Genomic DNA, 23,701 nt, shown 5'->3' on the forward strand with positions numbered 1-23,701 from the left:
GAAAAAAATCATCTCAAAATTTTCTTAAAGAGCACAACAGTGTTTTTAAAATTGGTTAAAGTTGCCAAGAAAAGTATGAGGCTAAATATTAACCTAGGGAGCTAAACATTTTAAAGACTACACTAAAAGTAAAAAAGTCTAATTTTTAGAAGAGAAAAAGAAATCAAGAATCACAAACAGAAGGAACACTTACTTTGGTATGTTACTTTTTTGTTGTTTGTTCTTAATTACACAGTACTTTTTAAATATTGAAATACAACAGCTTAAAGTGAAATATTTCAAACTAATATCACATTCAAAACTTAATTCCTGATAAATGAATGGCAAAATCATGAAAGGCAAAGTTTTATTTTGAATTATCCTTACAACTTCAAGTTAGGGAAAGATTTATTAAACAAGACATAGACGGTATACTTTAAAGGACTAATAAATTCAATAAAAAATAAGAATGCTACTTTACTAAAACCACCCTAAGGAAAGTTAAAAGATAAATTAAAAGGTTGATACATATACAAACATATTTTTTGGTGAATCTACCCAATAGAGACAATTCTCACACAAAATATAAAGATTTCTCAAAATTCATTTAAAAATAATTTTAAAAACCTACCAACTCAAGAGAAAAACAGGCAAAAGACAGGTTTTAAATCAAAAGAAACTGGCTCATTAAAAATGACAATTTGGCCCAGATTTCTGACATCAACATATATTCTACTTAGCAAGGATAAAATTACTATACTTTCCTTATAGTTAGTTATACAGGAAACTTACCAAAGTTTACTGATAGAAATTACCTGAGAAATTCATTTGAATGACCCTCTTCAGCAATGAGACCTGGCCTCAAATGCTGTGGCTGGCAACACATTCACTCCAAAACTGATACAGGGCATCTGGGTGGCTGAGTTGGTTAAGCACCTGATTCTTGACTTCAGCTCAGGTCGTGATCTCATGGTTGTGAGATTGGGCCCCATGTCAGGCTCAGTGCAGGGTGTAAAGCCTGCTTGGGATTCTCTCTCTCCCCTTCTCTCTAGCCCTCCTCTGCTCTCTCAAAATAAACAACCAAATTAAAAAAGAAAGAAAAAGTAAAAAACTGATACAGCTACTAGTAACTGCTACTTGACATAAGTTGCAAATAAAAATAAGATTTAACCCATTATAAATTTTTACAGTTGTGGAATATCCCTTCGCCCAGATGATTCTTACAGTATTCTTAGAGTAAATCTTTTTTACTATAAAACTCATTTAATAATTATGGAAGTAATAAATACTGTATCAAATTTACAAATAAAAGTTTAAAAAAATCCCAACAACACACTGTTAGCATTTAGGTACATTCTCTTCCTGTATACATTTATGGGGAAAAAAACTAACTATAATTTTTAATGTTTAAAAAAATTCACTGTACACATTAGTGTAATGGATCTCAAACTTCAGAGTACTTAAAAGACCACTTGGGCTGATTCTGGTGAATCACCCACCAGTGGCACTTAGAAATCTATTTTTTAATAAGCCCTAGGTGATTCCTATTCAGGGAGTTCTACATCGAACTTTAAACATAGAAAAATTAGTTTATCTCCCTGCGGCTGCACATTTATTTTTAAAATTCAAGACTTTTTATAATTATATACACAAGCACTCTCTCTCTCTTTAAATTTTTTTTAATGTTTTATTTATTTCTGAGAGAGGGAGACAGTGTGAGCATGGGAGGGTCAGAGAGAGAGACACAGAATCTGAAACAGTCTCCAGGCTCTGAGCTAGCTATCAGCACAGAGCCCGATGCGGGGCTCAAACCCACGAATCGTGAGATCATGACCTGAGCTGAAGTCGGACGCCCAACTGACTGAGCCACTAAGGCATCCTTCTCTCTCTCTCTCTCTCTCTTAAACAGAAGTCTTTGTGGACAGCTTAGATTTCTCCCCAGAAGTAGTATTTTTGTTCAACAGGAATAAACATTTTTTATGGTTCTGGATATATATTGCTGAATACAGGGCAAGTCTTTGGGAAGCAAGTTATTTATTTGAAATATGTATAATTAAAATGTGATTATTCAAAGAAAAGATTTTCTTTTTTTTTATTTTGCGTATCATAGTTCTGATCTATCTAGAATTTATTTCTGCTTAGTGGTAGTAAGGGATCTAGTTTTATTTTTGTCCCTAAGCTCATTGTCCCAAAATCTTTTCCTGCTGATTTGAAAGCTTTAACAAATTTTTTTTTAATGTTTATATATTTTTGAGAGATAGACAGAGCATGAGCGAGGGGAAGGACAGAGAGAGAAGGAGGCACAGAATCCAAAACAGGCTCCAGGCTCTGCACTGTCAGCAAAGAGTCCGATGCAGGGTTTGGACTCATGAACCATGAGATCATGACCTGAGCCGAAGTTGGATGCTAATCTGACTAAGCCACCCAGGTGCCCCTTATGTATTTTTTAAATAGATGACAGACAGTATCAAGTCACTATTATTCTGATATTCCACTGGATTATAATTAGGAGTGATAGAACTATTCTATTTTTAAATGTCATACACAAATATGCCAGAAATTAAATCCTTTGGAGCTATTTAATTATAAGGTAAATAGTAGATCTACTTAATTTTAGGTCTCTACTAACTGTCTAGGGACACACTATTTTTTTTTAAATTTTTTATAGTTTATTTATTTTTGAGACAGAGAGACAGAGCACGAGTGGGGGAGGAGTAGAGAGAGAGAGGGAGACACAGAATCTGAAACAGGCTCCAGGCTCTGAGCTGTCAGCACAGAGCCCGACGCGGGCTCACGAACCCATGAACCGTGAGATCATGACCTGAGCCGAAGTCAGACACTTAACCTACTGAGCCACCCAGGCGCCCCTAGGGACACACTATTTTGCAAATTCTTTTAAGGGGTACTAAGATAAATATCCAGTACAAGAATAATGTCATCTTGAGAACATATGCTAATGGATTCACACAAAGTTCAAATAGAATGGAATGTCTATCATAGCTATTTAGTCTATCTTAACGAGTGTAACTGATAGCAGCACGTTCTCTCTGAGCCCTCTAAAAATAATATGCTCATTTGCTTGACTTTGTCAGACATTACGTAACATGTAATACATAATTAAATAATGCCTGTTATTTTCTGTTCACTTTAAGTACATCTACATTTGTTACCATTCATGTTTCCTGGTTTTTATTACCTCATTTTTGTTTCTCCCATTGTGGAAATACTTTCTAATGCTATTTGGATTCTCGGTATTTCCAAAGATAAAGCCTCACATATAATATAGTTGGCTGGGGAACAGATCTCTGAAACTCCTATTAATAAGACCCAAGCCTTTTGACAACTTAAAAGTCTTCTGGATTGATTTCTACAAACAAATGCCTTACTAAAGAATTTTTAACAATTCCAAGTAGACCTGGGGGGAAAAATATACTCTAGTCACATACTTGTTTACAATTATATATATATATATATATATATATATGTTCTTATATGAAATCCTTTTCTCCTCAGTGGAAAATTATAAAAACATTCAAGTGTGTTTATTTATTTTTTTTAATTTTTAATGTTTATTTATTTTTGAGAAACAGAGAGAGACAGAGAATGAGTGGGGGGAGGAGCAGAGAGAGAGGGAGACAGAGAATTGAAGCAGGCTCCAGGCTCTGAGCTGTCAGCACAGAGCACGACGTGGGGCTCGAACCCATGAACCGTGAGATCCTGACCTGAACTGAAGTGGGACACTTAATCGACTGAGCCACCCAGGCGCTGCTCAAGTATGTTTAGATTGATCAAATATTCAAATGATTCTCATTTAAATATTATTTGATGGCAAATTATACTCTGTGCACTAGAAGATGATTATTTAATTTGTTATAACATTAAATTACTGACTTATTTATTAAGAGACTTTAAAGAAACAATTACACAGTAAGACCTTCTTTCAACACTTTTCTTGATAATTCTTACATAAATATTATTGAAAATTGCTAACAACTTTGTTCACTTAATCTATATTATTTCTTACCTAAGTTCACCATTTAAGTTAAATGCAAAGGGGCACCAGGATGGCTCAGTCAGTTAAGCATCCAACTCTTGATTTCAGCTCAGGTCATGATCTGTAAAGTCACTGTAATGTCATGAGATCAAGCCCTGCATCAGGCTCTGAGCTGACAATGCGAAGCCTGCTTGGGATTCTCTCTCTCTCTCTCTCTCTTTCTCTGTCACTCGTTTCTGCTCTCTCTCTCTCAAAATAAATAAACTTCAAGTTAAATGTAAAATGGACTAACTGATAAGTTAAAAGCAATGAAAAATGTAGAAAGAATTTAAAGTGAAAATGCATTGATGGATATGCTTATGAACGTCTCCTCTCATTAAACTTGACTTGGACATACAATTCAAGGATCAAATTTGATCTTTCCCTTCCTATTTCCAAAGATAACACTAGGTTTCCTGGATTATTCTAATGAAAAATAAAAGTTGGCCAACTAACCAGTCTCAAACAGCAATATACAGTAAAACCTTGGATTGCAAGTAACTTATCCTGCAAATGTTCCCCAAGATGAGCTAACATTTCTAATAAATTTTAACTTGATAAATGAACGATGTTTTGCAACATGAGAAGTATGGGACACCAAATGTCACATGATTATGACTGAGCCAATGGTTCCTCTCTCTCTTTCTCTCTGCAGGGTGGGTGATCATCTCCCATGCTCGTATGCTTGGTCTCAGGCTACAGTGTTTGGCAGAAATCAGTGATTTTTCAGAACATTGGAAGGTGCTCACAACTGGCACTAGTATATTTTTTGTCACTTCAAAGCACCTATGGACAGTCCTTTCCTTTTCCATACATGAGTAAGCTTCGGAATGCTTTGCTTCATTCTAGGTCATTGGACAGGTTCCTTGTTAAAGTTGCAGGAAAAGAAAAAAAATTCCATTGAGCCAATAGATAGCAGTTAGTGATAGTGAAAGTTATCCTACACAATAATCCTCTCTCTTTTCTCCTTCACACCAGCCACAAAGGTTTTCAAAGGTAAGTGCAGGTTAATTTGTTTATTTTTCTTTACATTTTATAGTTTCTTAATTATTTTGTATTATATTACAGTATCGTAATCATTTTTATATGAGTATTTTTGGATTGTGGAACAAATCATCTGAGTTTCTATTATTTCTTATGGGGAAATACACTCTGATACACAAGTGTTTGGATTACAAGCATGTTTCCGGAACAAATTATGCTCACAAACCAAGGTTTTACTGTACTTTAATGGCTGATTTTGGATAAATTCACTGTGAATTCAATGTAAGAAAAATATTTTTTTTTCAAATAAAAGAAGGAGTGTTAGAAATGTAGTTAGCAAAGGAAACAAATCATTGACAAAGTTCACCGAGGCATCTAACGTGAACTGTCCCTAACTTCCTTCTACTCTCTCATATATGGAAAGCTGAAAATCTGTGTTATATACCAATTTGAACACTGAAAATCTAGATCACAAATAATGGACCCATTTACCATAAGACAATTGGAATTGCAACTAGGTCCAAAACTAAGTAGTAAATTGAAGTTTCTGGGTAACCAAAAAACACTTTGAATTAAAAATTTAGAAAAAGCATTTGAATTTTTATTAAATTAGAAATACTTTTAGAAATAAAAATGTATTCTGCATAGGAATAACCAGTTAAATTTATCAATATTTAAGATATGTATAGATGTATAATTAAAGATCCAAACCAATATTAGTAATCTATTATGAGCTCATCAATTCAATTTCAATATTCATTTCAATTTCATATCCTCTGAACTGTAACATGCTACATATATTTGTAGCTGCCAAATCAATACTCATAGTGCTTTCACAGTCATTTGCAGACAGGCACAAAGTCTCAAAAAATGTGCATTGCCCAGCTGAGGCATCACAAGAAGATAATCTGCCTATTTATTGCAGCTTTCAAACTGAAACAACTGTCCTTTTCCCAGTCTACTTAGCGACATGTTTATTGCACTATAACTCATGCTTCAGTGAAACCTGTATATTCTCCATTTGGCACATCACAATCACAGCCTTCCTGCTTTTAGGAATGCTAGATAGTACTTCAGCACTGAGTACGGGGCATTTTCAACAGTGAAATGATTAACCAAAAAAGCATAAAAATGCAAAAAAAGGTAGTAACAGACCACAAAATTCTCAATTGTTTGCAAGATTGAGAGCTAAAATGAGAAGGCAGAGTACTGCCTTATTCAACCTTAACTCTAGAAGAAATGGTTCAGCATTAGCTAATGCGGTGTTTTACTGTGACTTTAGAGAGTGGAACTACTGTGAATAAGGAGAGCCAACTACAATTTCAATAACTCTAGAGTCTCTTAAAAGGCTACAATATTGAAACTTAAATCATAGAGAAAAGGCTAACACTTCTGCCTGACACAAGCAGTATTATGAATAGTTGAGTTACTAGACTATTTGCTATTAGATAAAAGCTACATTTTTAAATTTCTTTTTTTTTTGAGAGAGAGACAGTGTGAGCAGGAGAGGGACAGAGAGAGAGGGAGACACAGAATCCGAAGACAGGCTCCAGGCTCTGAGCTGTCAGTACAGAGCCCAACGCGGGGCTTGAACTCACAAACCGCGAGATCATGACCTGAGCCGAAGTCAGACGCTTAACCAACTGAGCCACCCAGGCGCCCCACTACATTTATTTTTTTAAGTAAGCTCCAAGCCCAGGGCGCCTGGTGGCCCAGTTGGTTGAATGTCCAACTCTTGATTTCAGCTTAAGTCATGATCCCATGGTCATGGGGTTGAGTCCTACATCAGGCTCTGCACTGAGTGTGGAGCCTGCTTAAGACTCCTTCTCTCTCTCCTCTCTCTCTCTCTCTATCTCCCTCTGCCTCTCTGCCTCTCTTCTCTGTTCACACACTCTATAAAATAAAATAAAAATGAAATAAAATGTAAAATATATATAATTCTAAAAAATAAAAAAATAAAGTAAGCTCTAAGCCCAACATGGGACTTGAACTCAGAACCTTAGGATCAGGAGTTGCATGCTCTATAGACTGAGCCTGCTAGGCACTTCAAAAGCTATGTTCCTTACGTGACAGTGTATATGGCTTGTAGGTAAACAGAAAACTTTAGATAGACTCTACTTAGTATCTCTTCACAATTCTGAATGAAGTCAGCACACTGCCAGTATTTTCAATAGATTCATAGACATTTAATTTTAGGTAGGAAATAACTCATTAGAACAAACCTGAACAGTCAGAAATGTTCATCAAGTAACCATCCCAAACAATAAGGTTTTTCTTACTTGTAGCCTAGCTGACGACAGATCACAGTTGCATCCTTATCAGTCCACCCATCATCACAAATTGTTCCCCACTGGCCATTGATGAAAACCTCCACTCGTCCTTCTTTCTTATTTTCTCCATCCATCAGTCTGATAGGAAAACCTAAGTCATGATTCAAAAGTATTAGAAAAGTCAAAACAGCAAACTGATTTCAAAGTATGAGAGACTTTATATAACACAAATCATTTTTTTAATTAACTCTAAAATCAGTGGAGTAATACAAGAGAATGAATGAGAGAGAAGAAATATTAATAAAAAACTGTATCCACTTTTGCAATATCTTTTGAAGTCTTGGGGTCAGAGTACTCATTTGCTCAACTATGAATTCCCAGCACTTGGAACAGTGCCATAGAGGACAGGCTGTAGCTGTTTGTAGAATGAATGAATGAACGAATGAATAATTAGCACTGTAAATTGTGAATCGTTTTATTACCACTAACTTCTTTTTTTTTTAAATTTAGATTCAAGTTAGTTAACATATAGTGTAGTATTGGTTTAAGGAGTAGAATTTAGTGATTTATCACTTACACATTAACACCCAGTGTTCATCACAAGTGCCCTCCTTAATGCCCATCACCCATTTAGCCATGCCCCTGCCCACCTGTCCTCCAGTAACAGTCAGTTTGCTCTCTATCATTAAGAGTCTCTTATTATTACCACTACCTTCTAAATAGTAAAATATATTTCCTTAGAGTTGTTTTTGTTGCATGTCTGGTCATTTATCCTTGAACACAGCTAGAAATTTGTACTCCAAAGCTGAAATATTTAAGAAGGTATAAATATATATGCCCTTGGCATGCATGGGTAACCTGAATGTGTGGGGAGAAAAAAAGAAAGGCAGCTAACAAGAACAATTTTCACCTTAGCCTTCCCATTTACTATTGCTTTCAAAGGAAGGGCTTAAATCATAAAACTTACTAAGATAACTAAAATTGAAGGGAAATGTTATGTCAGCATGGTGAATATACTTAACAATACCGTATTTCATATTTGAAAGTTGCTGAGAGTAGACCTTAATTCTCAACACAGGAACATTTTTTTGTAACAATGTAAGGTGACAAGTGTTAATTAGACTTCGGGCGATCATTTCACAAATGTATGCAAATATCGAATCATTATGTTTTCTGCCTGACACTAATATAATATGCCCATTATGCCTCAATTTTTTTAAAAAAATGCTGCAGCTAGAAAATAAAAATAATAAAAATTTAAAATAAGTAAAGTAATTCCATTTTTTTTAAAGTTGAGAAACTGACCTCTGGCAAACTGAGGTTTATCTAAGTTATGTAAATGAAGTGATTTAAAGAATTTCATACATCTCTATCGACACCCATACATATGGTGCTATTTAATTGAAAGTGCCCTCACTGCACCTTGCAGACTGTTATGGGTTGAACTGTGAAGTCATCATGGTGGGCCCTAATCCAGCATGACTGATGTCCTTATAAAAAGGGCAGATTTGGACAGTCAGATACACAGAGGGGAGACTCTGTGAGGAGGCACAGGGAGAAGGCGGCCATCTGTAAGACAAGGAGAGTGACCTGGAACACAGTCTTCCCTCTTAGCCCTGGGAAGAAACCAATCCTGATGACACCTTGATTTTGGACCCCAGAAATGTGAGACAACAAACACATACCTGTTGTTTAAGCCATCCACTGTGTGGTACTTTGTTACAGCAGCCCAAGCAACCCAATACACTTTAGATTACCTAGTTACTAGAAGGGTCTCCAGCTTCAGGGCCCCAAAGATTTACTGGTAAGGATTTAGGGAATACCATGAAGCATGTGGAAATGATCAAAACTTAAGAGGTGAAGAAAGCAGCTAATGAACAAAATATCATTTCTCTTTCAACCAACATACAACATTGCTAGATTGGCATTTGTTTACTGATGGAAAATACTGTTGGCAAGATGGACATATCCTACTTTGATTCTTCTGATTCATTTTTACTTCACTATCCTTTGTCACCCCCAAAATTCTTGGCTCTTTAGTTTCTGTCCCCATCATTACTCACTTCATGGGATGGGCATCATAGTAGAATTTATTTGGCATCAACAAATGTTTATGGAGTGCCTACCCTATGCACGGCTTATGTTGGGGTTTTAGCCATGTCACAAAACAGTATATTTGAAACATTACATTTCTTATTAAAGCATCTGAAAGTTTGGAGTTTTTTGTAAAAGGAATAAGGTAGAAAAGTGATTCTCAAAGAAAAAAAATCCAAAAAGGTGAAGTTTTTTTCTTAAAGTTCTTAATTTTTACATTTTGGGATGTTAGGTCCAAAATTAAGAAAACAACGGCACATGGAATTAATTTCCACCTTCCATTCTAGTTATTTTATGGGCAGTTTTTCATATACCATAAAAATAAAAATGATAAAGTTTTTTTAAAGCCTCAGTTGCATGCTTTCTATAAACCATGCATGCAATATTTCTGAACCTAGCTTTAGCCCTCATTTTACAAAGGCATTGGATTTTCAACACATAAAGGGAAAACTGGATGACAAAAGCCATTCTGTCAATACCACCTTACTATTTAAGTTCTTTTTGTTATGATAGCAATAATATACATGTTTTATTTCTAAAAATCTTAAGTATAAAATGCTTGGGAAAACTAAATAGTCCTGAGGGTATATGGTATCTTTAATTACATATAATTTAATTATATACCTCAAACTTGGACTTCTACATGTTTTATTTTAATTTTCCTGTAACATTGATTTAATACATTATTTTTAGAAAATAGTATTTTTACTAGAAGATAAAATTTAGCTCAAGTTAAAAGTCAAAATTTTATACTGCAAAATTGGATAAGAGACCAGCTCACTGTGGATGAAATCTCTCTAGGATAGAATACTCTGAAATATAAAAATTGGTGCAATACTGGGGCATCTGGTTAGCTAAGTCAGAAGAGTCTTGATTTTGGGATCATGAGTTCAAGTTCCATATTGGGTGTAGAGATTTAAATAAAACTTAAAAAAATAATCAGTGCAATATTAAAATGAGAAATCCACATATTTAGCATTCCACAGATTTCTCCCAATTCACGTATTAACTACATTTTTATTAGAATGTCTTTTATTGAATTAGAATATTGCTTTTTAGCATTCCATCTGCCATACACCCAAATATAAAAAGTGTCTACTGAATAAGTATTAATTTTGAAGACACTTCATTAATTTTGAAGACACTCATTCATTAGAGTTAAGTTCCATAAGTTACCCTTTAAATACTTGAAAACAGTAATAGTTCAACAGCTCATTATTACAGTGTCCAAGCAGTAAAAACTCCCAATTGTTTTTAAAATGCTGTTTTGTATATCACTAAACTTCAATTTTAAATATGCAGTCCTTTTTGATAAGTGGGAAAGTAATGATCTCTTTGGATGGATAAATGGTAATATGATTCTATTCCAAAAGTATATTTAGCTCAGACATAATGTTCTTCAGACAAATTAATAATTAATAGATGTATTACTGAAATTAAGACTCAAGACACTTATAATAATGATCACATATTTTATTAATAATTATCATCCTCAGCTTTTTAAATTTTTAAAAATTATATCTAGAATCTTAGAAATAAAGATCTTCAGGGGAACTGAAGAGATTGGTTGCCTAACCATATGCATGTATGTAACCACACAAGACTTCAGATAACTCAGATTAGGATATTTTGTGTAGTATTTACAGCAGTTCATCCCCTGGAATACTAATGATTAATGTGCCTGAATAGATCACTCCATGATCCAAATACCTGCTATCTAGGTCTTAGGGTATCCATTTCTAGCAAACAGTTCTTTTTTTTTTTTAATTAAAAAAACACTTTTAATGTTAATTTTTGAGAGGGGGAGAGGGAGGGAGAGGCAGAGAGAGGAAGACACGGAATCCAAAACAGGCTCTGCACTGTCAGCACAGAGCCTGAACCCACAAACCCTGAGATCATGACCTAAGCTGAAGTCAGACATTCAACCGACTGAGTCACCCAGGCACCCCTTTAGCAAATAGGTTCTATCACCCCAACCACATATAATCTTCCATCACATAATCCTGGGAGGATTACAATCCTCCAGAAGAAGAAAGGGGCAAGAGGAGAGAACAAATGAAAAGTATAGTTGGAAGTATGGCCTGTAAGGAATAGAGTAAAATTTATTTTTACTTGATATAATGCTCAATTAGTGCAGTGAATCACCATGTTCTCACAGTTTAGAGTACAATGAGGAATCAACTATGTGCTTTGACAAACTGAAATGTACAATACAGTTAAAGCTGTGGGACTCAACAAGTTTTGTTATTTTATAACGTGAAGATCTAAGTTTCATAGTCTCAAAACAGAAAGATACAAAAGGGGTCGATTCAACTCTGAGGTGAAAAGTAAAGACCATTTGTGATTATTTTAGTATCTATTCACCAAAAATTATGTGTTTAGATATATAATTGAGCCATGGTAGTATCTTGATAAGTCTTTTTAATATCTCCCTCTGTCTTATCCATTCATATTTATTCTGCTGTCCTCAAAAGATGTTAAGATGTTAAGAACAGTCAGATGTTAAGTCTGCCAAGGACATGTACTTGCTCTCTGTTCACAAAAGGATCTTTATCCATAAATATTTCTAGACTATTAGATGAGCTACTTACCTTTTAACTAACCACAAGTCTAGAGAAATTTGGAACTGAGGAACATAAAAGATACTGATGGGTTTCAGGTAACAGGTTATCTTAAAAAGATGGATAGGCTATTTACTCCAATGAAATCCAGATAGGAATCCACTGAGAAATTTAAAAGATCTAAGTTAGGACACAGCAATGAATGGCTGGTAACCAATGACTGACAAGGCCTTGGGACTAAAGAAGAAATAAATCATAAGAGAGAGAACCACTGTTTTGTTCTGATTTTTTAAAATCCTGTCCCCTACTTTTCATTAGAATTCAAGGTGAATGAGAATCAGAATAGGGGACCAATGAATGGGGGATGGGCATTATAGCTTCTTTATTCAATCTTTCAGATACATGTGACTATAAAGAGTTTTAGTGAGAAACTTAAGTTCCTAGACAAAGAACAATAACTTTAGGAGTAAATTTTTGGTGGAGAGACTCAAAAGTTGATTTAGAGCATTATAGAAAACTGACTTAAAAAAGCCAAAGCTGAGAAATGCTTCATATGCCAGACCCGTGGATAGAGGTGCGTGGGCTATTGAATTATGGACACTCAAAAGCTGTGGCCAATCCTCACCCAGTGATGGTCTTTGTCCATTGCCACCAGGGTAACAGGTGATACCAACATCTTCCCGATGGCTGCAGTCATGCTTTCCCCACTGTCTCCGGGAACACTGAGCGAAACTCGTTTCCTTTCCAGAGCAGCTGACATCATCCAACCATATGGGCCCTGTGCTTTCTTCAAAGTGGTTTGCAGAGGCTTGTTTGCCATATCTGTGGCAATAAAATAAACATTGTGCATGGAACTGCTGTCTTTTGTATCAAGGAACCACAAAACATAAAAACAACCTAATTAAGGATCACGACTCTGGAGGATAAGTATTTGTTCTTTCTCCTATCTTTTTTTTTTTAATTTTTTAACATTTATTTATTTTTGAGAGACAGAGTATGAGCAGGGGAGGGACAGAGACAGAGGGAGTCACAGAATTCAAAGCAGGCTCCAGGCTCTGAGCTGTCAGCATAGAGCCTGATGCGGAGCTCGAACCCACGAAGGGTGAGATCATGACCTGAGCTGAAGTTGGCCGCTTAACCAACTGAGCCACCCAGGTCCCCAGTTCTTTCTCCTATCTTAAGGACACAGTTCTTAGAGCAGTGTTCACTCCAGCACACATTTTTTTTTCAGCACACATTTTGATCATCTGAACAATTTTTGATTGATTCAACAGGTAACTAATGGATAATTAATACCTTTCTCCCATTAATCCTTCTGTTTTGGCTATAATTTAACTCACCAGAGAGAATGCAAAACAAGAGAGAAACCTCCAATTTCTGACAATGGAAATAATACCATGAACCATAAAACTAGAAGAGTTGTCTTGTCTCAGCTCTGAAGAGCCACCTGAGCTCATCTGATTTCATCAGCTTCTCTAGGCCTCTTTCGTATCATCCATTCCAAAATAAAACTGTATATTAGTTCAGTGATTTCTCAAGCACTACACCCAATCCATCATGAGACTTGCTTGGATTTTGGCTCATAAAAATCAGAATAATGGTAACGTTCTTAGCTTTTCATGAGGTTACATAAATCTGATTTTTAAAATTTTTAGAGGGGCGCCTGGGTGACAGTCGGTTAAGCGTCCGACTTTCGCTTAGGTCATGATCTCGCAGTTCATGGGTTCAAGCCCCGCGTCGGGCTCTGTGCTGACTGCCAGCTCAGAGCCTGGAGCCTGTTTCAGTCTGTGACTCCCTCTCTCTCTGACCCTCCCCTGCTCACGCTGTCTCTCTCTCTCCTAGAAATAAATAAAACATTTACAAAAATATTTTTTAATAAAATAAAATAAAATTTTTAGAAATTACATTTGTTCCAATTGACCAATTGACATTATTTGTAATAATGCACTACAAAAAATTATAATAAATACAAACATTATAAATAAGAAAACTCTGCAAAATAAAAAAATCGGTAACTAAGTCAGTCTGTACTTTCATTCATCCTTCCAATTTTGTTTTCTTTGTTCTGTAAAATCCAAATCTCCAAAAATCACTGAGCTAAAAACTATTTAAGGTATCTTTCAGTTCTAAGAGTCTATATAATTAAACTCTTACTCTTAAAATTTTATGTCAATCACTTCCTTCACTGAATGCTTTTATTATTTCTGTACAAAGCATACAAAGAGATCTTTCTGGCATGAATTTTCCCATTTTCCTTTGTACATATTTAATACATTTATCTAAGAAGATGAACATTTTAATAGATTAAAATAGAGTAACTTTTAATTAATTATTCTAATTTCCCCTATTTTGTTGACTAACCAAGTCTGAGCCAGAAAAAAAATTATCCTAAATCTCATATTGCTACCACTTTCAACTTCTACATTCACATAATGTATCATTCTGATTACTGTCTGTCCATATCAACCATGTAACAGATAACAAGAGGTCATTTTACTTTGGGATTTTATTTGTGCAATGAAACTCAGAGTTAATCCCTTCCTTATTCTAAAATGGCATTCCATTTTTTGGAGCGCCTGGGTGGCTTAGTCGGTTAGGCGTCCGACTTTCGCTTGGGTCGTGATCTCACGGTTGGTGGGTTCGAGCCCCGCATCGGGCTCTGTGCTGACTGCCAGCTCAGAGCCTGGAGCCTGTTTCAGTCTGTGACTCCCTCTCTCTCTGACCCTCCCCTGCTCACGCTGTCTCTCTCTCTCTCCTAGAAATAAATAAAACATTAAAAAAAATATATATAAAATGGCATTCCGTTTTAGAAATTCTCCTGTAAACCAAAAAGTAAATGTGGTACATGCCTATTCAACCTTTTAACATAATCTTTTAGAACTTTTAACAAATATTAGTGAGAATACTTGAGAACCATTAAGTTCTGATAACTCTGTATAAGAAAACTTGAATATATTTGTAAAACAAAATTAATAAAATAGAAAATCTAAGTCTCACTTTGTTTTTATTAATAAAGAAAAATATGAAAATAGTAACTATGAAAATGAATCTTTCTAAATCTGTGAAAATGGAATGCAGTTCTCAGATCTAACATTCACTTAAAGATGAAATAGTATTTTATTAAATAATTCTTACAAATTAAACATTAATATGTATTTGGCTGTTATGCCATACCCCTCAACCCAAAATTTATAACTGCACTGTCCATGAAAATTCAAAATATTGGGCAATACTATGTATTTATATCTTCATGATATCATTAGTTATAACAGGAAAAAATAAACTAACCTAAATATTAAGTAAATTATGGCATGAATATTCAATGGACATAATGTTATCAATAAACATCATGACTATAGTAACATAAAGGTAAGAAATGTGGATAGAAAAAGCATGTACTTACTATTAGAGCTGTTACAAAATTATAAATACAAATTATAATAATAATGGTTTAAGAATGGAAAAATTAGGGGTAGTTTTTAATTTTTATTTTGCAAACTCTAATATTTTATATTACTTTTACAAATTTAAAAAATATGTTTAAACATGATCATATCTAGCTTGGATAAAAGTGTATTTTTAAGGTTTAATGAGTATTTGCAATTAGCTCTGTCTCAAGTATGAAATAATTTTGCCAATTTTTTCAAGCCTGAGACAATTAATTCAAGTATGACCCAGAAAGTTGAAAAACAAGAATTGGCATTCATAGGCTTCATTTAAATATTAGCTAAAAGACATCATTTGCAGTTAGTTCAACCAACTGAAGTCTTTACTCTGGAATGCATTATGTGTGTGACATGAAATATATTGCCCAAAGTGTGATACTAGCTTTAAAGAGAGCAAGGTCAAGGGTGAGTTCTAAAGGTCATCTCATGACAAGAAGGCCATTTTTCTCAAATAAAAGTGACAATTGTCATCACATTTAAGAAAGGGGAAAATGTAATACCAAAGAATTTGACACTGGACTTGCCTGCAATTTTAGACACAATGATGTCAGAACTAAGAACATCTAACAGCAGTGATATGTCAGAAGAAAGTTGAGCATTCAAAGAATACAGTCTTATTTGAATGGACACAAAGAAAACCTAAAAGTCACCCATGGCTCCAATCAATTACTCAAGAAGAGGGGTGGTAACATGAAAGGTAATGAGACAAAAACAAGACATGGTTATTTGTCATCAAAGAAAATGTTATTTGTTTTATTGTTTTTGTTTTTGCTTTTGTTTTTTTGGTACTTCATATATAGATAGGTGAATAGATAGGTAGGTAGGTAGGTAGACAGATGATAGAGAACATGTACTGTTAGTATTATAGAAATTATAAGTAAGGGTTGCAAAATGGTAATTTAAAAGATATAACTTGCATTCAACTGCATCATATCAATGGAACTTACTTAAATCCCAGTTGTCGGCAAACCACATATGTATTCAGCTCAGTCCAGCCATCATCGCAGACAGTCCCCCACCGTCCCCTGTAATACACCTCCAGCCGACCCTCGTGGCTGCCTTTACCACCTCCAAGTCTGATGACCCCATCTGTGGTAAGAAGGAGACACAGAGACTGAGCAAATCAATTAGCAAAAAAGATAGAACAACATTTTAATTTCACTAAAATTATCATCTATTCAGGTCTCTCTCTCGGTCTTTTGTTAAACTTATTTCAAGACTGTGCTCAACAATCTGTCACTGGATTGTTTCTGAAGTATGACAAACACATATTGTCCTAACAAAATATTCTTTTCTCCTTATTTGCACTCCTAATTGCTGAGAAGAAAAATATACTCTGATACAATTCCAAAACAGTTATTTAGATTTCCCCAGATTAAATAATATTTGGAAAATTTCCTATAGCTTCAATCTCCATAAGTATGAGAAAATTAGTCATTTAAAAAATAAGAAAACATAGCAACTTGGAAATGGTTCAAAATTTTAACTGCAAATGAAGAAAAATATTGAAATATGAAGACAGAAAAAGCTATTCTGGTTAAAGTGTGGTTATCATGTCAATGCATTTATTATTCCTTAGGCATTCATAAATTATAAAAACTGGCATATATGTCTCATTTGTGTTCTTTTATTGATAATACAGATCTGAATTTGAAGCTTACAAGTTCAATGAATAATTCCCAGAAAACCCTGTTAAGAGCTGCTAAGCAGATATATAATACAATACATTTATCCCCCGAAAAGCAGATTTAAAAGCCACATCCATGCAAAAAAATCCAAACATCCCCAAATGAAACATATAAATAATCCTGGGTAAAGGTGATACTTTTCATGAATCTCTGGGATCTGTAAAGTAAATGGTCTCTTAGCAACACAATCACTTTATTAATATAACATTTGACAGTCTGTAAAATGCTGCTACACATTTTACCTCATTTGACCATCACAGTAACACTACAAGATTACACTCATTTGAAAGAGGAGGAAATGGAGGACCCAAGAAGAGAATGTGCTCTGGTTTAAAATCTGGTATAAATTTTATATTTCTATTGTATATAAACATGTTATTCTGCTAATAAAAACAATGGCATGTATAACTTCAGCATTTCATGGGACCCTGAAGTTTTTATTTTCATTTTTTAAAGAAAGTTTAAAACTCCCCATTTTTTTTCTGTACTTCTTTTTACCATATAAACAATGGATTTGTGATGAACCAAGTTCTTGTCTGTCCTTTTCCTCCTTCTTCCCACAAAACATGTAAATACATATGCAAACACACTAATTTGTCCTCAGACACGCGCTTTTTATAACACATGACATATCATGACCAGTGTGCTACAATTTGGAACAGTCAGAGAATTGACCACAGGCAAATTAAGTTGGTTCATTCACCTATTGTGCTTTAACCGACCATCCCATATGGTTTCACCAGTTATGAACATATTCTGAATCGAGACAAGGCAATAGATAAATGAACTAAATATATACCTAATATGTGAAATTTATCATTGTACACTGATTTTGCTCATTGGATTTGATTATAAACTGCAACTAAATTCTATTTTTAGGACTGTATAGCCTTAGTTTGACAAATTCAGAAATATTTATGAATAAGAACATACCATTTTAATACACAATTTATGTTCATTTGGGTTTGGGTTTTTTTTTTTTTTAGCTTTATTTGTAGAATTCATTTGCATGCTCATTTATATTATCTTAAATTGAAGAGAAGAAAAAGTAAGTCCAGATGATGGTGGGGGCAAGAGTTGGTAGATTAATGGGGTGAAGTTCTTACCTGTCAGAGGGGTACAGGATACTCCAGCATCTTCTCTATGGTCACAGTTATGCTCTCCCCAGGAACTCTTTGGACATTGCTCAATAGAAAGCTCATTCCCAGTACAGCGAACCTCATCCAACATTATAGGACCAGAGCCTTCCCCAAAGTATGCCTGGTTCCATGCTTTGGCAATGCCACTGAACAAACATAAGAATTCTGGATTAGACATTAAAAGTTAGTCTGATGTAATTTCTTTTACCCCAGTAAAAGCATAATTATGATTAATCCATACTTGCCCTTACCAATTCACTCCCATAGGTAACACATGACTAGCTGTATTTCTTTCTTGTTCCCTTGTTTGTTGCTCTTTATATTTTTGGCCATTACAAATGTTTTAAATTTTTTTAAAAAATGTTTTTTAATGTTTTTATTTATTTCTGAGAGAGAGACAGAAACAGCATGAGCAGGTGAGGGTCAGAGAGAAAGGGAGATACAGAATCTGAAACAGGCTCCAGGCTCTGAGCTAGCTGTCAGCACAGAGCCCAACGCGGGGCTCAAACCCACAGTGAGATCATGACCTGAGCCGAAGTCAGACTCTTAGCCGACTGAACCACCCAGGCACCCCAAATGTTTAAAAATTTTTTTAATGTTTGTTTATTTTTTAGAGAGACAGGGAGACAGAGCGTGAGAGGGGAAGGGGCAAAGAGAGAGGGAGACACAGAATCAGAAGCAGGCTCCAGGCTCTGAGCTGTCAGCACAGAGCCCGACATGGAGCTTGAACTCAGGAGCTATGAGATCATGACCTGAGCCGAAGTCAGATACTTAAGCGACTGAGCCAGCCAGGCACCCAGCCATCACAAATGTTTTAGACTGCTAGTTATCCCCCAATATTTACTCTCCTTTTCTTCATTAGAAATGGAACCACAGATTTTTAGGAGGGCAATAGCTATCCTGAGTAAAGACCACACTCCCCAGCCTCTTCCTCCAGATGGCTGTTTTTAAATATACATAGCATAACATTTACCATTTTAACCATTTTTAAGTGTACTAAGCACATTCTCATTCTTGTGCAACTATGACCACTATTGCCACCCATCTCCAGAACTCCTTAATCATCCCAAACTAAGGCTCTGTACCCATTTTAGATGACTAAGTTCTGACCAATGATATTTAGGTAGAAATGTTGTCCTGTATCATTTCCAGGAAGTATTCTTGTTCCACTCTCCCCTTCCTGCTGACTGCAAGGCAGAGGTGATGTTTAGAGCTTGAGAAGCCATATTGATCCATGAAGCTCCATGTTAAGAATGACAGAATTAGGGACGCCTGGGTGGCTCAGTCAGTTAAGCATCTGACTTTGGCTCAGGTCATGATCTCACGGTTCATGGGTTCGAGCCCTGCGTCAGGCTCTGTGCTGACTGCCAGCTCAGAGCCTGAAGCCTGCTTCAGATTCTGTGTCTCCCTCTCTCTCTGACCCTCCCCTGCTCATGCTGTCTCTATCTCCCTCTCAAAAATGAATAAAGCATTAAAAAAAAAAAAGAATGACAGAACTATAAGCAAGAAAGAGCCTGGGCCCTGATGATTGTGGAACCACCATATTAGCCTTGAGCTGGCTACCTCTGGTCTCTTGAGAGAGAAATAAACTCTTATCTTGTTTAAGCCACTGTTATTTCCAGTTCTCTGTTACTCACAGCCAAACATGTTTCTAACTAAAACATCTCTTCACTCAATAAGTCAGGCAGAGAAGGACAAATACCATATTTGCACATACAAGAGGATTAGGAGGAACTTAATGGAGGATCATGGGGAAGAAGAAGGGGGGAAATAGTGGGGGAGGAGGAGAGAGGCAAAACATGAGAGACTCTTGAATGCTGAGAACAAACTGAGGACTGATGGGTGTGTGTGTGGGGGGGATGATGGGCACGGAGGGGGGCACTTGTGGGGATGAGCACTGGGTGTTGTATGGAAACCAACTTGACAATAAACTATTTGTAAAATGAATAAATAAATAAAGAGTAAAAAAAATCTCTTCACTCAAATGTATTTGTATTAAATTTACTTCTCACACAATTCAAAGTGATACCACATTCTAGAATGTCACATTTCAGTGAATATGATCATGATTGATTGTCAAAATGGTTAATAACTTCAGATATTGCAATTTCAACCCCTTTTAGCCTTTTAATTTTTAGAGTAGAGCATTGATAGTTCTGATTATTCCCAATTATTTGAGTTTCCCTTTTATCATAGCATTATAACTATCTTGAGAATTTACAACCAAAATATATTGAAGGGAAAAAAGGTTTGCTAAATGAGTATAATACCCCAGCAATGGCAATTCTTAGATAATCAACTTCATGGTTAAAAAAGAGCTTATTTGACTAATTTTACTAGATACTACAGACGTTTCTTTTAGGGAACATGAGTATAAAACAAACCCCAGGGGTGTGTAGGTGGTTCAGTTCATTAAGTGTCCAACTCTTGGTTTCTGCTCAGGTCGTGATCTTATGATTTGTGAGATCAAGCCCCACATTGGGCTCCACTCTGACAGTGCAGAGCCTGCATGGGATTTTCTCTCACCTCTCTCTGCCCCTCTCCTGCTCATGCTCGCTCTCTCAAAATAAATAAATGAATTTTAAATAAATAAATAAATAAAATCTGAAAGTTAAACCCTTTAAATACTATTAAAGCAAATACTTGTTCCATTATCACTTGACCCACTTCCTGTTTAATATTCAGAGAGTCTTCAAGGGGAAGGATAAAGTAATGATTATAGGAGGAGGTATGAAGAAAGCTGGAGGAAATGAAAAATAAGTAGCTTATGCAGCATATTTTGGTGAAGTTAAAATTTTTAAATTTAGAATTCTGACACTTGTATCACTATCTGATATTTGTCATACAGTGGCCTCTGAGAAGACTGTCCCAACGAATATTAAAGATTAATATCTAAAGCTAATCAAAGGTGAAAGGAAAAAAATAATCCTAACACAAATGAAATTATCAAACGATACAACTTTGTGAGTGAATTTGATTTGCTAGGGGATACATACATCAGAACAAAAATCCATTTCTACTCTGTGAAAAAGGAACAAAGGCTCAATTAATAGAATTTTTTAATGAAGTTTTCAGTTGTTTCAATGTGTGTCTATGTGCCCACAGGAGAGTGTAATGTGGACACACATAAATGTTCTTACATTACTGATCATGTCAAAAAGCTTATTCTTTCAAAGTTGACTCTTTGAGGAAGAAAAGTAGATGTGGAGCCAGGCCTTCAGACTCAAATCTAAGCTCTATTTTTACCAAGCTAAGCTGCCCCGGAGAAGTTATAAAAACCTTCCAGGCCTGAAATGCTTCTTTTGAACATAGAGATGATAAATGTTCCCTGCAGGGTTATAAGAATTAAACTGATGCAAAGTAGGAACTGAATAAATGTTGGTACCTTTCCCTCTCTGGCACTATCAAGACGCTTCCCCTTCATGGTTGATGAATAGCATATTTTTCACCGCTAAGCAATTTATCTAAAACCCATTTGGTATTTGGTTTAAACAAACATTGCAGTGTTTGTTCTCCCTACTCCCCAAAGGTAGACTCAGGCGAGTGGTGGGGAAGGTAGAATCAATGAAAATCTTAACTTTTCTGGTTTTAAGGTTGTAGACATGTTTTATTTATTTATTTTGAAATGATTTTAAAAGAATATATTTATGGAAGTAATTTGTAGCCTGTAAGATATTGGACAAATCTGTGCTATTTTTTTTAAGGATCATAAGATGATGGCCCAAAAGATCATTAAGCTATGACTTGCACCACTCAACTTGGGATTCTTGTGGCAGAGACACAGATAATCGGAGGCCAACAATTTCAAGCGTTTTAGTGTACGTAAGGCATTTTATCAAAAACAATTGTAGTGGCCAAAACAAATATTTTTTTCTAATGTCAGCATTTATGCTCCCAGAAAAATACATTCTATAACCAAATGATCTTGCAACAGTAGTCTCTAAGGCTGTGAATAAATTTAAAATGTTTTAAGTTGCCCATAGCAGAGTAGAGATCTCCTTCCCCATACAACATTCACATGAAACTGAACATGGGAACACTGTAATACCCACTGAAAATGAAAACCTAAAGTCATGTACTGATTGTGAATTAGTCCCAGAATTTGGAAGCCTGAATAACTGAAATGTATTATTTTAAATATGTTAAAATATTTACTAAGTTTGGTTCAAAGAAGGGAGGTGCTTGGAGATGCATTCTTGAGACCGTGGCACCTTTTTAAACAGGGACAGTCCAGGATAGGCTCAAAGAATCTGATCCCTTGCTTGTGGCTCCAGAGCAGAGATCAGCAAACTATAACCAGAGGAATAAATTCAGCATACCACCTGTTTTTATACGGCCATGAGCTAAGAGTGGTTTTTACATTTTATAAACAGTTGGGGAAAAATCAAATCAAGAATATAATTTCTGACATGGGAAGGCCATATGAAATTCAAGTTTCACTGTCCAGAAATAAGGTTTTTTGGAACAAAGCCACACTCATTCCCAACTTACTGTCTATGGCCACCTTTGTACTACTGTACTACAAAGGCACGGTTGAGTAGTTGCAAAGTCTAAAGTACTTACTATCTGGCCCTTTACAGGAAAAGTTTGTTGACCCTTGCTCTAAAGGAAGGAGATTAATGAAAGCAAATATGAAAGCTGATTTAGAGAACACTGAAAGTTGGAGAACACAGGTGGAGAAGACAGGATGACTGATACAGGTCATGGGGAAGCCGGATAGGAAAGCTTTGGAGAAAGGCAGATTAACAGCCTCCTTGCATCGTTGCCCTGGGAAATATCCAGGAGAGAAAAAGATCTACTGAAGAAAATTTCAATGGGTACAATTCACAGAGCCAGGATTAGGTACTGTAAAGAACATGGAAGAATATAAAATTTGATCCCAAACTCATAACAGAAACAAAAAGTAAACTTCAGAGGGTTTAAAAACCTAAATATTGAAAGAAAGAAAGAAAGAAAGAAAGAAAGAAAGAAAGAAAGAAAGAAAGAAAGAAAGAAAGAAAGAAAGAGAGAGAGAGAAAGAAAGGAAGGAAGAAAGGCAGGTACCTGGTTGGTTCAGTCGGTTAAGCATCCAATTCGGCTCAGGTCATGATCTCATAGTTCATGAGCCCACATTGGGTCCGAGCCCACATTGGGCTCTCTGCTGTCAACACAGAGCCCACTTCAGATCCACTGACCCCCTCTCTTTCTGCCCCTCCTCCACTCATTTTCTCTCTCTCTCTCTCTCTCTCTCTCACACACACACACACACACTCTCTCTCTCTCTCTCTNAAGAGGAGCACCTGGGTGGCTCAGTCGGTTAAGCGTTCGACTTCAGCTCAGGTCATGATCTCACGGTTCGTAAGTTCGAGCCCCGTGTTGGGCTCTGTGCTGACAGCTAGCTCAGAGCCTGGAGCCTGCTTCAGATTCTGTATCTACCTCTCTCTCTGACCCTCCCTGGCTCACACTGTCTCTCTCTCTCTCTCTCAGAAATAAATAAAACATTAAAAAATTTTAGAAAAAATAGAAAG

The 23,701-nt window shown here is 35.7% G+C and overlaps 1 protein-coding gene across 3 annotated transcripts in view; it reads right to left on the minus strand.

Annotated features, from left to right (window-relative positions):
• Positions 1-23,701, minus strand: part of PRSS12 (serine protease 12) — a 72,591-nt gene that overhangs the window by 21,340 nt on the left and 27,550 nt on the right. For all 3 annotated transcript variants that reach the window (XM_077764721.1, XM_077764719.1, XM_077764722.1), the window contains 4 exons: positions 18,162-18,340; positions 16,315-16,456; positions 12,547-12,743; positions 7,276-7,417 (listed from right to left, as the gene is read on the minus strand). In XM_077764721.1, coding sequence (XP_077620847.1) covers positions 7,276-7,417; positions 12,547-12,743; positions 16,315-16,456; positions 18,162-18,340 — 660 coding nt within the window. The remainder of the gene's footprint in view (positions 1-7,275; positions 7,418-12,546; positions 12,744-16,314; positions 16,457-18,161; positions 18,341-23,701) is intronic.

The sequence above is a fragment of the Crocuta crocuta genome, unplaced genomic scaffold (assembly GCF_008692635.1).
Source record: "Crocuta crocuta isolate KB4526 unplaced genomic scaffold, BGI_CrCroc_1.0 scaffold708, whole genome shotgun sequence".
NCBI lineage: Eukaryota > Metazoa > Chordata > Mammalia > Carnivora > Hyaenidae > Crocuta > Crocuta crocuta.